We start from the raw sequence: 17,217 nt of genomic DNA, 5'->3' as shown, positions 1-17,217 counted from the left end.
CATGTGGCTGCCATCTTGAATTTCAGCAATAGGGCCTAAGTTCTTTAACTGAAGATCCCAGACATGGGCTTTGGGGGAGTCTATGAGCCCCCTGAAACCATTGTATGTACAAAGTGTATGTACTTACTCTACGGCTGGGGCTGGGCCCTGGGCAGGCCTGCAGCACCAGCTCTGAAGAAGTACAGTCATGGAGGGCTCAGTGAAGTTTTAGAACTAAAATTCAAATGCCTCTAAAATGGCACTAAGCATATAGCTAAAAACAAAAACAACACAATAAAAGCAAGCCACATATTCAGTTCCAAGTAGTATGGCGGGCATCTTGAAGGGGAAATCCTGGACCATCACAGATTTCACCGTTTTCAAGGGACTGGATGAAAAAAAAATCCCAGAAAAAATATAAGCCTTATTGCGCTAAGACTAGACAGAAATTTCTCTCATGGATTTTTATAAACAGAATCCCAAGGATCTCTGTAAAAAAAAATGTAATTAATGAACAACAATCATAATATTCTCATTAATGAAGACAAAATAATGAGCTCCATAGAACATTTTTTAAAATTATGCTTTTAAAAAAAATGAAACCAAGCCGGTCATGGTGGTGCACGCTTGTAATCCCAGCGCTTGGGAGGCTGAAACAGGAGGATCGTGCAGGTTCAAAGCCAGCCTCAGCAACTTAGCGAGACCCTGTTTCCAAATAAAATATAAAAAAAAGGTCTGGGAGTATAGCCCGGAGGTAGAAAGCCTCTGGGTTCCACCCCCAGTACCACCAAAAAAATAAAAAATAAAAAACGAAACCATGGTAAAACAGCAAACAATTCCATGGAGCTCACCAAGTCAAGCAAGCTCCTCAGCTCCATGAATTCAAATGTGTCCAGTGGCTGACTGAGAGGGCCTCAGTCAGCTGACATCACAAATGATGCTCTCTACAACAGGAGGTGACAGAGTTTTCTTAAAGGGTAAGATATATTTTCAACTTTGCAGGCTTCACAGTCCCTATTGCAAATAAAGATCCCTGTGGTGGGAGCAGCCACAGATAATATGTAAAATGGGCACTGCAGAAGAGTCTGGTGGCGCACACCTGTAACCTTAGCACTTGGAAGGCTGAGACAAGAGGATCACAGGTTTAAAGCCAGCCTCATCAATACAGTGAGACCTTCAGCAACTTAGTGAGACTCTGTTTCAAAATTAAAAAAAAAAATAGAAAGGGCTGTTGGTGTAGCTCAGAGGTAGAATGCCCCTGGGTTCAATTCACAGTACTAAAAAAAATAAATAATAAATAAAATGGACATCACAGGTTCTACTCCGCTTTATTTATAGACACTAAAAACTGAACTTTTTTTTTTTTTTGCTTTTAACAGGTCATGCAGTATAATTCTTTCTTTGATTCCCACTCCTCTGCCATGCCACCCAACCTTCTAAAAATACAAAACAACCATTCTTCTGCTTACAGGTTTACCAAAACAAGCCGGGGACTGGATATGACTCCCAGGACTTACTTAATTTTCTAACTCCTGTTCTACAGGATCAAGTTTCTTCCAGATTTCTCCTGGACTCCAGTATCCTCCTCTTCCCTCAAGCCTCAGTCTATATTCAGTTCTTTTAGGTAGTAACCATTTCAACATTTTTTTCTCAACTATATACAAATTCAAGTGCAACGATATGTTAGGGACAGACGTGGCTTCAGAGTTTCTATGTTCCATAAAATAAGAATGTAACCCAGGATGAATAAGCGGTAGAGAAACATCTCCCAGTGTCCTCATTAGAAGAAACATGTACATATAAAAAAGGTAGAAAAACCTGAACATGCAACTTTCTCAGTTTGAAGGACTGGTTAGCCTTTTAGAAACACATATAAAATATGTATGACTAGCTGAATCGCTTTATGTGTAGCACAAGGTCTCCCTGGGAAAATGAGACCGTCTCAAGCTGACAGACACCTAACTTGGCTCAATCACAACAAGACATCCTTCATTCCAGGGTCACCCCGCTACGGCCCAGCTTCTCTTTGTTCTGAAATCAAAGGTAGGACGAAGCCACTGAACTCGGCAAACTTGGGTTGTCCCTGCTATCGGACAAGAAGCCTGCAGGGAATTCACTTCATCTATTTTAGTGTTCTTATCTATGATTTGTGATACTTACAATTCCTCATGATCGAGAGCTGCTGGGATAACTAGTAAATTGTGTGAGTATGCCTTGGGGCTCTTAATGAAGTAGAGGGTTACACATACCCAGAGGAACCCCGCGGCAGTCCAGGGAGGTAGCAGTTGCCCTCATGGAAAAGCCATGCACATCAAACTGTCTGCGGAAGTGTGTAACTGCGTTCAGAAGATGCTCACAGCCACACACTTTCAGTGTTCAGCTCAGGTCAGGGCTGTCCCTCTCATGCTCGCCCCGCTGGGCTTTGCGGCCCCCCTGGGGGCTTTAATGCTGTTTGCAATTGGTTCTGGTAATGAGGCCGTGTATATGACACAGGCTTCTTGAGCCATGAAAGATTAAAATTCTATGCTGAGCTACAGAAATGCCAGTGAGACCTCTGTACATGCAGAGAACAGGCCCATCGCTTGTGGGGCTTTGGGAACTTGGACTTCATGAATGCTTGCCTGTGCGGTGCTCACATAAAGGACAAGGCCAGGTCTAGAGTTACATGTAAGTTGCTAGGATTATTTCTAAGAACACTTATTCTTGAGTGCGGCATTCACCCACTAGAACACTGAAGCCTTGTACTATGAAGGTGAAGTGTTGGGTTTGATTCCAAGGAACTACTGTTCCTAAAACTGGCTGCAGAGCCTCAGCCAAACTAACATTTATTGCCTCTTTACGGCATTTGCTAAAATCCACATCTTCTAAAGTCACACGACATTTCAAAAAAGGTCCCCAGGAAAATCACTGCTAAAGCAACTCCCAACGCATTTTCAGTTTCTTCACTGCATTAATCTACATCCACAAAGGCAAAATTAAAAATAATCAAAAGATTTTTCTACTTTCTCACAGGCATGGGGTCCATCCTAGCTGTTATATTAACTGGAGGGGGCGGTGACTGAAAACACAGCATTTGTGTTTCAGCAGGGCCGCTTACGTTTCTGCACCCTGCAGTGAATAAATAGGGCTACATATACCAGCTCCACTGCAGATTATTGTGAGAACGAATGGGGCACTGTATGGAAAATCTCTGGATGAAAACTTGTTCTCTTCCCCTATTGGGAGAACCCATTTGGATATACAAGGTACCTTCCTGAATCCTGAGGGAGTTAAGAATTAATAATAAAGAAGGATGTTTGTGATGCTTTTTAAATCATACCCTCAACACTGAGAAGAAAATAGATAAAACCAGGTATTTATGGTGGCCCGAATTTTTCCATTCACAAAATGCAGCTGTGACAAGACAACACACGCTTTTTTGTTTAGGTTTGGTTTGGTTTTGTGGGTCTGGGGATGGAACCCAGGGGCATTCGACCTCTGAACTATACCCCTAGCCCTAATATTTTTTGAAACAGCGTCTCACTAAGTTGCAGAGGGCCTCACTAAGTAGCTGAGGCTGTCCACGAACTGCAATCCTGCAGTCTCAGCCTCCCGAATGCTGGGATTACAAGTGTGGGCCACCATGCCCAGTTCAATACATGCTTTTAACAGCATTTCATATCATACTCTAAAGACACAGATCATGTGAACCAATTTGTATGCAATAAACACTACTCTTTTCATTTAAATAATGTAGCTCCTCTCGAGTTTTATACCCAGCCACGACTGCCTTCTTCAACATGAACATCCGTCTCCTAGGAATGAAAATCCAGACCTTCTTCCTACCTATCTCCGAGAGGCTGGTCCAGCATTGCTGAAAATCTTGGACTTCCTTGACTCATAATAGAATGAAACAATTCCCCCAGATCTTCTTTACAATCTTACAATTTCTAGGCACTCCCGGTTGATTTCCAATAAAATTCTGGAGTACCTGGTCGCCAACATCTTTTAGTCTTAAATTACAGTTGAGTCAATTTTCTATTGTGTGAAAAATTCATTGGTGGCCTAGTTTCCTTTTATCCTTTACAAATCATAGTAATCATGGCTCAAGTGCTCGTAGCATTTGACATCTACTAAACATTGGCATAGCAGTAAGGCTAAGCAATAAACTGATTACTCATATTTGCTGAGCCTGAGAACCAATAAAATTTATTTTCCAGTTACTCACCTTATGTCCGGGGTAACAAGTATTTGCTAATTTATGCCATATACTCTTTTTTAAACAGTGCTTAGGAATGTCTCCGAATTGATTTCATTATTATTGTCTTGAGATGTTAGTGGTGGATAGCTGCCAAAATATGGCGCAAATGAAGTAGCCATACATTATGAATTACCTGATCCATTTGTATTTGCTACTTGGCATTATCTCTCATTCCCTCTGTGAAATAAACAGCTTCTTAATTGCAGAGAAGCGGGTAGGATTTTAGCTCCTTTCTCTAAAGGCTCATTTCAGTTAATTGAGTTCCCTTCTGACTGTTGTAAACTTGTTTCATGAGATAGTGAGGACTAAATGACTTAATCCACAGGACACCCCTGGACTGGTACCAGCTGTGTAAGTACTCAGTAAGTGCTGACAATAAGCAGATCACAGCCAAGCGGGCCATTTCTAACAAAACATGCTCTAAGAAGCAAAACTCTAGGTAAATATGCAAATTCTGCAGGTGGAACTTTAATATAAAGGTTTTATTTAACCTTTCTTAGCCATAGGGTGTTTTTTTTGTTGTTGTTGTTTTGTTTTGTTTTTGGTACTGAGGATTGAACCCAAGGCATTCTACTTCTGAGCTACACTCCCAGCTCTATTTTTATTTATTTTTTGCTTTGTTTTGTCTTGAAACAGTCTCACAAGTGGCTGAAGATCTCTGAGGACCTTTCTAGGTTGCTGAGGCTGGCCTGGAGTCTGCAATCCTCTTGTCTCAGCCTCCAAGTACTGGGATTACTGCACCCAGTTCCAAAGGGCTAATTTAAAACTGAGGGATGAGTGAAAATTTTCTCCTCTCACTTTTTAGTAACTACCCATTTGCCATAATAATGACACAATGGCCCAAGAGATATAATTATTCATATAATTGAGGAAAAGATCCTCTAGGATTCAGAAAATTAGGCAGATTTACCTGGTGGGACCACACAACTATTGCAATTGACTTGTTGATGATTCGTGCACTTAGGAAACAACAGAAATGAATGGCTTTAGAGATAAAACTGAACCAAAGCTTTAGCATGTAGCAGAACTTAGTCCAGCTTTTGTGCAAAATGACTTTTATCTGCATGGCCCACGATGTAATCACCTGCCATCTTTCCTTTTTTTTTTTTTTTTTTGTTGGTACTGGGGTTCCTGGAAACCTTTCTACCTCTGGGCTACACTCCCAGACCCATTTTTATATTTTTATTTGGAAACAGGGTCTCTTAAGCCAGCAAGGCAGGCTGCGAATGTACACGATCCTCCTATCTCCGCCTCCCGAGCGTTGGGATTACAAGCGTGCGCCACCACGCCCAGCAGTGCCAGCTCTTTTTTTTTTACAAAATGATTAAACAGTTTCCAGGAGTTTTAAGGAAGAGTGAGTACGAGCAAAGTGGGTTAAATTTCCTAAAGAGAAACAGGCCAGCTAATTAAAAATACTTTAGAGTTATAGTTACGTCTTTCAAATACTGCTCTTTGGCCTGCATTTCTGTTTCCAGAATGTCCGGACAAAGTCTAAGGCCAGGTATAGGGTGACTCACGTACTGATAAACGGACTGAGGAGTGTTCATCATACTTCCAGAAAATATTTCTTAGTAAATAGAAAGAAGAAACAGAGTTGTGGAAAATGGGTAGGGCTATTTTCAAAGGGCACGTAATAAAGAGAAAAGTGATAAAATATGCTCAGGTGATAAAAGTTCCAGGTTAGAGGCAGTGTCAGCAACCAGTCAGCTAGGAAGGTGACTACAGAACCTAAAATACTTTTTCCCGTTATCTGCAGTTAAATCTAGGGCCTTGCACACGAGGTAGAAGCTCTACCACTGAACTATACCTCCAGGCCCCCATAGAGATTGTAAGGTCTATATGTCAACTGTAATACCAAGGGCTTGGAGAGGGAGGTTCTTAATTTCTCTTCCAAAAGTGAAATGCTAGGATTCTTTTAAAATATGCACATTTTTAGAGTAGGGACAGCCTGAGAGTAAAATGTAGATAATTTTTAAAATATTGACTTAGTAGCAAAAGGACCTAAATATATAATAAAAGTCACTTGGGAATTTTATTGCTTTGGGCTCAAGGACTGGACAGAAGATTCATAGATTATAAAGGTTGTGGATGGTGCTTTATTTCAAAAAGTAAATGTGTTTTCAATGGGCTTGGGCAGCTTAAGTTGACTGAAATTTTTAGGTAAATAATATAAAGCTTCAGTAGCTAAAGTCTATTATGACAAGTTGAGTTCTTGGTCATTCAGTACACATGTGCTGAGTTAATAAATACACAAATGAGGATTTTTTTTTTTGGTGGTACTGAGGCTCAAATGAGGATTTTGATAGGAATTAAAAAGTAAAAGGATCTTGGAGATGTTTGGGGGTGGAGGGAGAAGCAAAAGACATGTTATATATTGCCCCCATAATAGTAAATATTAATCATGGAACCACCAGCAGAGGACCTCTAACATGATATAAAATATGAAAAGTAAAACAATCACCAATGTCTTGTGTTGCCAGTTTTGTTGGAAATTGGAAAGGCACAAACCACCCATAAATCATTAACAACTGGGAACATTTGTAGATGAAAAAGACATTCGAGAATAGATCTCGGATTTTAATGTAGGTGGTTTGAACTGAAAAGTAAAGTCCGCAAATGATTTTCAAAGGACCTACAAGGCATAAATTAAAGAAAACATCATTATATATTATTTGGCTGGATATAAGTACTTAGCAAATTAAGAAAAAACCAGTACTTTTATAATGAAGCATGTAAAAACAGATGTTAGATATTTAAAAATATCAATCTACTGTAGATTAATATTTAATCATTAACAATGCAATATTTGATATATTTATGTTACTGTTTTAGGAAAGCTTATAACAGGTCACAGGCTATATAATTTTATTGCCAAAAGTTAATATTTGGTGCTAGACAGACTGAGTTTGCCATGTACTGTAGTCATGCTCCTACAATACCAATGATAGCCAAATCAACTCCTAGAGTAAATTCAAAATGCAGAAAGTTGCCGATAAGATTTTAAGTGAAGCCATGCCAGCCAGCTAATGGAAGCTATATTATACAACAGGTAAAATCAGAAACTAATTATGTCTCAAGTTCTAATTCAGTTGCACTTTTGCAGGGAGAGAGAGAAAGAATGATTACGCACCAACTTATTCTAAACTGAATACAATTTTCTGATGATCAAAGCAGAAGAAAGAAAGAAGACCAGATTTATAACAAACCCAAAGCTTACGATAAACCATTTGGTCTTCCAGGAAATCTTTGTTTAATCTTTTTTGGAAGAGAAGCACGAGTCTCAGAAAGAGCGTGAGCTCTCAGCTCTGCGCTGACTTGGCAAGGGAAAAAGCCCAGGTAGCATAGGGGACTCTGAAAACAGAGGGAATCCAGTGTATTTCTGATCTCAGAGAGAAGGGGACACTGGCAGTCTCCAGGGTTTCTCAAAGTCTTAAGCAGCAGATGGTTCCCACACTGCTGGGGATAGCATGGAAACATCAAGGACGTTAACCAGCCTCCCTGAGTTTCCCTGGAACTCCAGAGTCTTGCTAGAGCAACATGATGATCTCAGGTACCCAGGAGAGCAGGAAAAAAGTGAGCAGCCTGTTGAAACTGACAGGGCCTTTCAGACAGGAATGCACTTGAACTAGACCAGTACTGAGCATCAGACAGGGCAGTGTACATCTGTCTTTAAGGATACTGAAATAGGCAGTGGCCACCAAGATGAAGTGAGCACAACCCCAACTCTCCCCCGCAACATACACATGCTGGAGCACTCTGTAGGGGAAAGGAACTGAGTCATATATTGCTGATTAGCTATCTAATCCAAGTTCATTTGTTTATGAAGCACTCCTTTTCTAAAGAATTACACAGGCACCGGGCTTGGTAGTGCATGCCTGTGATCCCAGCACTTAAGAGACTGAGACAGGACTCTCACAAATTCAAGGACAGCCTCAACAACTTAGTGAAACACTTAGCAATTTAGCAAGACTGTTTCCAAATAAAAAATAAAGTAGGGCTGGGAGTATAGATCAGAGGTAGATTGCCCTGGGTTCAATCTACACACACACACACACACACACACACACACACACACACACACACACACAGTGAACAACATACGTACGGTAAAGATACGATATGAAACATTAATAAATTAATGTTTTTCAAACGAATTCAGAAGAGGCACAGGTTTATGTTTCTAGTAATGATAGCGTGGGTTATTCAGACTCTTCCTTCTACTGAAAATAACTAAAAATGCTAATTACAATATAAAAATAGACAATCTGAAAAAATAGAAAGAAAGCGCCAAACCAAAACTTGGGGGCGAGCAGGAACCCAAAGAGATGAAGGGAGATGCTGTTATCCTTGTGGGGCCTATTTGCTGATAAGAGATTGTTTGAGCTGATTTCAACAGCCTCCCTGGTGAAGGCAGAAAGGAAATGAAAGCCCAGGACCCACACAGTGGCAAAAATAAAGAGTGTCTCACATTAATCTGGACTCCTAAGGCTACACCTTAGAAGAGTGGCCCAGAACAAACTCACTTCCCACTTGAAGACCCCCCAAAAGGACAGTTACTTTGGCACATAAAGCATAACTAAAGGTGGATGGGGCTCCCTGAGAAGCCATATCCACAAGCTAGGTCTTGTGCAAAATTCTGAACAAAATTCACATCACGTGGGTGGTCTAAAAAGTGGTGACTTTTAGTTTAAGTGGTCCCAGACTAGGAGTGGTGCCAGGCACTAACAGAAACAAAATCAAATCCTCTGAAAAAAAATAAAAGCCACTCATCCTCAGCTGCAGAGAATCCCTGCAAGTAATTTGCCAGCAGTGATGACAAATACCTAATAAAAAATAACCATGCATACCAGAACAGAGATAAGGGGGAATGACACATCAAATAAATATATAGGACCTAAAAACAAATTCATGCTCTAACAAATTCTATAGTCCTTTATTCACTCATTATCAACAAAGGTTTCTTGAGTACCTGTTGTGCCAGGTTGGACAGCAGGTGCTAGTCATATACGATGTTTTAGCTGTCATTCAAACAGATCACTCAGAGACTTAAAGGTCAGTTACCTTTTTTTTTTTTTTTTTTTTTTCGGTACTGAGGCTGAAACCCAGGGGCTTTCTACCTCTGAGCTACACCCCCAGCCCTATTTTTTATTCTTTATTTTGAAACAAGGTCTAAGTTGCAGAAGGCATCACTAAGTAGCTGAGGCTGTCTGTGAACCTGTGCGATCCTCCTGTCTCAGCCTCCCAAATACTGGGATTACTAGCATGTGCCGCCATGCCCGGCTTAACATTAAATTTAAAGTTTATTTACCTTTACTTTTTGAGTTTCCCTAAAACTTCCAAACACTAAGACTAATGAGTGCCCATTGCATTTAGGGATAGATTTTGAAATAAACAAAAATCTCTCAGGACTGAGATTGGCATCGTTAATTCCTTTCTTGGATTCTCATTCCCTAAAGGTTCCAAGGCTGAGCTAAGCCTAATTATGTGCTAAGCACACCACAGAGCCACGTGCATTAACAGAAGAGTGATTTGCACCAATAAAAAATAAATTAAAAAAAAAACAGAAGAGTGATGAAAGACAGCTCAAAGAGACATACAGTTCAACACTGACTACATTTATCTTTAACTGTACTGAAGTCCAAACAGATGATCTATTACTGAAGATGACAGTAGGATTGGGGAAAGACTGATTTTAAAGTACAACTGGAAACAGCTGACAGGAAGGGTGGAGAAATTAAAACAATAGCTACTTACACACACAGCAGGCCTGCCTTTCTTGATCGAAGCTGTTGGCAAAATTTGCTAATTCAGTGTTTGGGTTACTTAGGTGTGTTCTACCCAGCCTTTTACAACAAGGATTCAAAGTGTCATCTTCATACCTCTGCATCTGTTTGCCCTTGTTAAATATCCTGGCGGTTGTCATTTACTGAGCCATCAGAACACGGTGACCTGAGCTTTCTTTTGAAGCGTGCCAAACCACAACGGTGGAGTGTGATAATAACAGTAGAAGTAATTATTGTCCCATTTTACAGGTGAGGAAACCGCAGACCAGAGAGGGGACAGCCTGTAACAGAGGTGTAGAAGGAGCAGGAGCGTGCATTTTAATGTTGGATAGACCTGAATCTCAATCCAGCCTTGCCGCTGGTATTTCTCCTCCCCTAGAGATGAGGCTCCATTTTCTGAGAGGAGGGCTGCAGTAGGGGCCGAGGTGATATTCAGTATTTACATGCATGGCTCTAGCTCCCAAGCCTTCCATGCTTGTTTCTCGCTCCTTTCAGTGGTTCCTCATCTAGAAATTCGTGTTTTACCTTAGGTAGTGCCATCAAATTGTTTTAAAAGTAGCTCCTAAAGCCGGGCGTGGTGGCACACGCTTGTAATCCCCGCGCTTGGGAGGCTGAGACAGGAGGATTGCATAGGCTCGAAGCCAGCCCAAGCTACTTAGTGAGGCTCTTAGCAACTTAGTGAGACCCTATTTCCAAATTAAAGTATAAAATAGGTCTGGGAGTATAACCCAGAGGTAGAAAGCCTCTGGGTTCCAGTACAAAAAAAAAAAAAAAGTAGCTCCTTCCCGGAAAATGAAATGGCATTGTAAGATTTTTAAAATAATAAAAATTGAGACAATCCCTTCCAACTAGAGAGAGCTTTATGACTTTTGTTTGCCTCATACGGTACTGGAGATTGAACTCTGAAACGTTTTGCCACTGAGCTATATCTCCAAGTCTTTCTTATTTTGACTTTTAGTTTTTGGAGTTTTAGGGGGGCTACTGATGATTGGACTCAGAAGCATTCTTTATTTATGTGTATGGCACTAGGGATTGAACTCAGTGGCATTCTACCTTTGAGCTACAACCCTCAGCTATGTTTTATTTTTATTTGGAAATAGGGTCTCTCTAGGTTGATGAGAATCTCAGTACTTGCTGAGGTTGTCCTGGAACCTGCAATACTCCTATCTCAATCTCCCAAGTACTGGGATTACAGGTGTGTAGCACCACGACTCGTTGAACCCAGAAGCATTCTATCTCTAAGTTACACCCCTAACCTTTCTTAATTTGATAAGGCTTTACTAAGGTTGCCCAGGCTGGCCTTGAACTCACAATCCTCCTGCTTCAGCCTCCTGAGTAGCCAGCGTTACAGGCCTGCACCACCACACCTGGCACCCTCACAGCTTTATTTACTTATTTTGGATACACAGGACTGAGCCCAGGGGTCTTCTAATTCCAACATATACCCTTAACATTATCTTTTATTTTGAAACAGGGTCTCACTAAATTGCTGAGGCTGAGCTTGAACCTTTGATCCTCCTGTCTCATCCTCCCACATACTGAGATTACAAGAACGTGTCACCATGTCCCGGGCCTCATGACTTTTAATACCTCTTCATTCCTTCCCAATCTGGACTTGTTTTATCCTTTAGCAAATAATATAATATCCCAATCAACTTTTTTTTTTTTTGTTTTGGTTTGAGTGTTTCTAGAACCTTATCGTGGGTCTTAAAAATCCAAATGCAGAAAATAATGCAAGAAGAAAGGATCAGGTCTCCACTTTCCCTTCTTCCCAGTCCTCTGGAGGCAGCCTGCCTCACTCCTGCTCCTGGGTACCTGTGTGTGTGCAGGAGGGAGGCTTGGAGGGAGGCCCAGACTGGAGGTAAGTCAAGGATAGAAGGGAGGGACGTGACTGGTAGCTGTTTCTTTGGTTTCCATGGTAAGGATCGCTAGCACAGAAGGAATGTGCCACCTTCCTTAATAAAACCATCATTTTTCACAAGCTTATGAAAAAACCATCCTACACTCTTATTTAACCCCAAACAGTTACTCTTCCCAGAGTAATCTAACCTGAAAGGCTATATTCATCCAGAGAATAGGCAAAAGAGACAAAAGAAGAAAGAAAAAAAAGATGGGAAAGATGTTTTGTTGGTGGCGAAAGCTTGCTAGTAGAGTTTTGGGTTACTTTGGTGTTCTGTGCTAATTGTCAACTTGTGTTATCTCAGGTTTTCAGAGTAAGGATTCAAATGACCACCATCTGGCACACCGCAGCAGCTCAACATTTGAACTTAGCGCAGTGGCCAAGGGTAAATTGACTGTCCTCTACTGACAGCGCAGATAATAACTATAATAATCACTGCAAGTCCCTTAAAAGGTCAGCCCAGCCTCACTCCTAGGCAAGACTGGCTTCACAAATAATTGGTTAGATCAGAGGCCACACGTGTGGATGAGTTTGGGCCTCAAAGGTTTCAAAACACATTTTCAATGAACGCTTAGAGCTTGACAAGCTTCACATGCACGTTATAGCTGTCTTGCTGTAAACAATACCAACCGTACCTCTCTGGCCCTTTGTGGGAGCTTGGCTTGGCGGCTGATTTATAAATGTATTAGGCTAAGTAAAAATTCAGAAGTCCTGTTTCAGTTATCAGTTTCAGGTATTAGTTTAATACCAACAAAAATAAAAAAGTCCAGGGCTGGGCATGGTGGTGCATGCTTATAATCCCAGCGTTCGGGAGGCTGAGACTGGAGGATGGAGGTTCACGAACAGCCTCAGCTACTTAGCAGCCCTTTGCAAATCAATGAGACCCTGTTTCAAAAATAAAAAGACTAAAAATAGGGCTGGGGGTGTAGCTCGAAGGTACAATGCCCCTGGGTTCCATCCCCAGTACCACAATAAAAAAAAAAAAAAGTCCAAGCCGGTGTGGTGATATGCTCTTGTAATCCCAGTACTTGAGAGGCTGAGACAGGAAGATGGCCAGTACAAGCCCAGTCTCAGCAACTTAATGAGACCCTGTTTCCTAATAAAAATGAAATAGGGCTGAGGGTGTAGCTTGGAGGTAGAATGACCCTGGTTTCAATCCTCAGTCACACACACACACACACACACACACACACACACACACACACACACAATGAGTAGAAGGTTTAAAATGTGTAAATATAAAAACCAAACTCGGCTCTCAAATTTCTCATTGGTGACCATGCAACGTCTCCAGGACCGATCTGGAAAGCCCTGTTCCACACGCTTTTGCTAACTGGAAGCAGAAGGAGGAGAGAGCCCTGATCCCTTTGGATGAGTGCTTGACCAAGTCCCACCAGAACTGGAAGGAAGACTTGATGTGAACAGGGCCAGAGAGAGTAAAACCTCATGACACAAAAAGTGACGGCTACAGCTGCCTGTCATTTAGAAGGCACCATTGAGGGCCTTACAGAAAATTAACCAAATAAAATAGGAATATGGGTGATCTTTACTTAATATTTTTAAAGTACATTACAATGTTGAGAGTTTCCCCCTTAAAATCACCCATAGAAGCCAGGCATGGTGGCGCACACCTGTAATCCTAGCACTTTGGAGGCTGAGAAAGGAGGATACCAGGTTTGTAGCCAGCCTTCTCAAATTAGTGAGTTCCTCTGCAATTCAGTGAAGCCTTGTTTCAAAATGAAAAATAGGGCTGCGGATGGAGGCCAGAGTCAGAAAGCACCTGGGTTCAATTCGCAGTAACACACAAATAAATATCACCCCCATAAGAGACAGCCACACCCCAATTGTTGTCCCAGCCCCAAACAGATGCTACCTTCTTCCTGGACCCTCCTGCTGGTCCAGCATGAGCCTCGCTGCTGTGTGGCCAGTCCACCCCCATTCCACCCTTCTTTTTTTTTTTTTTGTTTTGTGGTGCGGGGGTGGGGGTCTGAACCCAGGGGCATTCTACCTCCAAGCTACACCCCCAGCCCAATTTTTTATTCTTTATTTTGAAACAGAATTTCACTAAGCTGTAGAGGGCCTCACTAAGTAGCCGAGGCTGGCCGCCAACCAGAATCCTCTTGTCTCAGCCTCCTAAGTACTGGGATTACAAGGGTGCGCCACCACACCCCGCTTCCTTCTTGTTTGTTTGTTTGTTTGTTTTTACATCTTCCCCAACTTACCACAAACACTGGCTACCTCAAAGTACCTTTCAGTAACATTCGGTGTACCAAAAGGGTAATAAACATTTATTGACCATCTCCTCTGTGCCAGGCACACATCTAACTACTTGAGAAAAGACTGCCTGCCCACTTAGTAGCCTGCCGGTCACCTGCGGCTTGCAGTGTGCTGTTTAGAGGCCTGCTGGGTGGGATTTTAACCCAGTCCTGTAGACCGCATCTGGGGAGACCCAATGCTGTTCTCCCAACTCCTTAGGGTCTATCATCGCTGCTTCTCCTTTATTGGAATATAATTGACAAAGACAACTGCTGGCATTTGTAAAGATGCAAAATTTCTAAGAGCCAGGGTTGCTACACAAAAAAGAAACTTTTCTCTTCGACACGCCTCCATATTTGCTCATTTAAAAAAATTAAAAAAAAGCTCAGATCACTTCTGGAGCAAAAGGCGGCCCCTGAAAACAGTCCCTTCATCAGACTCCACCAAACCACGGAAACCCCTCCCCGCAATACTGAAGTCGAGGCGCCCCCCAACGCCCACAGGGAATCACTTCACGCTGGAGGGTGAAGTCCTGCCATTGCAAAAATGCCGTTTACCCCCGGTTCGCCCAGACAGTCGCCGATTCTTCCAGGAAAGTGTGCCACTGGCGCCCACCCCAAGAAGGTGCCAGAGCCAAAGCCCCGCGATCAGGCCCGGCAGGGCCCGGGTGAGCTCTGCCCACCACCCACTCTCCTGCGCGGAGACCCCACGGGAAAGGGCGGCGCTGGGGGAGCGAGGGCTCCGGTCCGGAGATGCCTCGGTCCCGGCCCGCTGGGCCAGCTCGGGCGGCGGGCGCGCAGGCTCTCGGGGCGCAGCGGGGCCAGCCGACCCTCGCCCCCCCCCAGCACCCCGCCGCCGCGCCGCAGGGTGGGCCTCCGGCGCCGGGCACCTACCGTCTTCTGCTTCTTGACCCCCGACATGCTGGCGGCTGGGCTGGAGCGGGGTCCGGGGGCCAGAGACCGAGGGCGCGCGGGAGGCGGCGGCGGCGCTGCTGCCCGGCTCGCGGGAAGGAGGTATAAAAAGGCTCCGCAGACACGTCGCACTTCCCTTGACCAGCCCCCTTCCACTCCTCCTCCCGCCGCCGCCTCCCGCCCCGCCGCCTCCGCCCGCAGCGCGCAGCCCCGGACCCGGCGGCCGCCCGGGCGGGGTCGCAGCCCGGGTCAAGTTCGCCTGGCTCGGGGCGCAGCTCCGGGGTCCCAGCGCACCCTCCCCCCACCCCACCGCCTCCTCGCAGCTCCTGGGAGAAGCCTGCTGGGACCCCAGAACGTATTTGGTTAAGGATAAGGATGCTGGAAGCCGCCGGGGGGGGGGGGGGTCTTCAGAGGCACCCAGGTGCAGCTTGTCATCCGCGGTACTTAAAGCACTGGTACCTGATGGATCCTTATTAACCAGGTTTCCAGCTAAGGGCTCTACAGGTAGGTACGCACTCCTCCTGAACTCACTTATCCCGCAGCACGGATGGCCCCAGGAGGATCTGTGGCTCCTCGCAGTCCAGTAGCAAGGCCAGCGCCTGGCCAGGCTTCAATGCAGCTCAAAAGGTTTCCCTATGAATAGGCCCCTGCGGAGATCCAGAACGAAAAGGCCCAGGAGAGGAAGCTCAGGGCTCCACGGTTTTATCAGAGGTCAATATGAAGCCACACTCGAAAGAGACGTCCAAAGTCAGGGGGCAGCAGAGGTGAGGAGAAGAGAAGCTGTGGGGAGAACCGCTGGGCAGACGCTAGGTGCCGCAGCCATGCACCTTAACTACGAGATGCCACAAATAGGTCAATAACTTCAAAAGAGCCGAGAAGAAACTGAACGGCCACGTTTATTCCGACTCAGATCTTCCTTCTGTGAAAGAGCTAGAACTTTTCTTTCATATCTAATTATATTTCTGGAACACTGCCAGTTTTCCAGACAGACATGTGAACATCTGAGTCTTCACTGACTTCCCTTCTCCATGGGAAGGTGGGAAAGAAAAATAAATGGGAAGTCACCACCTTGAAAGGCAGCCTGCCTGGAGCTGACAGGCTACTTATTTTCTTACTTGTTTTGAGTAAATTACAGCCACCCTCTTCAAATGCAAGCAGCTACAGGGCAAATACTGGGTGTGAGTTTCTGTTCTGCACACAAATTAGAATGTCTTGAATTTATGGGAGGTTTAAACAGCAACATCCCATTCTTATTTCACTGGAAATTTCTTTTATATTAGTTCCAATCATATCTGAAACCTCACCAAATTCTGCCCCAAAAGAAAGTAAATTAAGTGTGGATTGAGAAATTATGCAAAAAATGACGGATGTGTTTTTTCATAGTGCATCTTTCAAAAAAAAAAAAACCAACTTTGTTCTTGAAAGAGAAAGACATTAAGGGCAAATCCCTAAGGGCTACTTCTTGGAGAAAAATATATGGTTATTTAGAGCTGGGAGAGTTCTGAGTTTTTTTTTGTGGGAGAAGGTTTGAATCCATGAAGGGTCTGGAGTAGTTCCCAGTTGGGGAGAGAGAGGAACATAACTCAGGACCAGTGGGGTCCTTGGCTTATGTGATGGAAGGGAACTTTAGTACAGGCAAGTCCCACACAGAGACAGAGGCTTATTTAGGAAAGCAAGAAATACACATTCACGTGAGAATGCGGGCCATCTTCAGAGCGGGAGATGCACTTTGGGGGTTCTTTTAAAGGACACTTGATAAAGGTTGATTATGGGAAAGAATGTGAGGATGATACCTCACATTCTTGTGATCACAAGACAGTTTATGATGGTCTGTTCCTTCTCAGGACCCTCAGCTGATAGGGTCTCCATCATATGATCAATAGATAAGATGGAGACAGACCTAGGAGAGAGACCTGGAAGTAAACATATGAGGAACTGTAGCACCAAGCTTTTTTATTAAAGCTATATTTTCTATCTATTGCTTTTATTCCATCTCACCCCCACCCCCAAGACTTCTTTTTTTTTAAGACTGGGGATTGAACCCAAAGATATTCTACCTCTGATCTATACCCCAATCCTATTTTTAAAATTCATCTTCTGTTTGGAAACAGGGTCTCTTTAAGTTGCCGAGTACCTTGATAAGTTGCT

The 17,217-nt window shown here is 43.5% G+C and overlaps 1 protein-coding gene across 2 annotated transcripts in view; it reads right to left on the bottom strand.

The window, feature by feature from the left end:
* The window catches only part of PAPSS2 (3'-phosphoadenosine 5'-phosphosulfate synthase 2), a gene marked incomplete at both ends in the record, with an annotated part of 72,624 nt that extends 57,546 nt beyond the window's left edge, over window positions 1-15,078 (bottom strand). For both annotated transcript variants that reach the window (XM_080694490.1, XM_080694491.1), the window contains one exon: window positions 15,052-15,078. In XM_080694490.1, the coding sequence (XP_080550616.1) occupies window positions 15,052-15,078 (27 nt within the window). The remainder of the gene's footprint in view (window positions 1-15,051) is intronic.
* Between the last annotated feature and the right edge of the window lie 2,139 nt (window positions 15,079-17,217).

Source organism: Muscardinus avellanarius, assembly GCF_963383645.1.
Source record: "Muscardinus avellanarius genome assembly, chromosome: 4".
Classification (NCBI taxonomy): domain Eukaryota; kingdom Metazoa; phylum Chordata; class Mammalia; order Rodentia; family Gliridae; genus Muscardinus; species Muscardinus avellanarius.
This window is presented reverse-complemented; position numbering and strand designations above follow the sequence as displayed.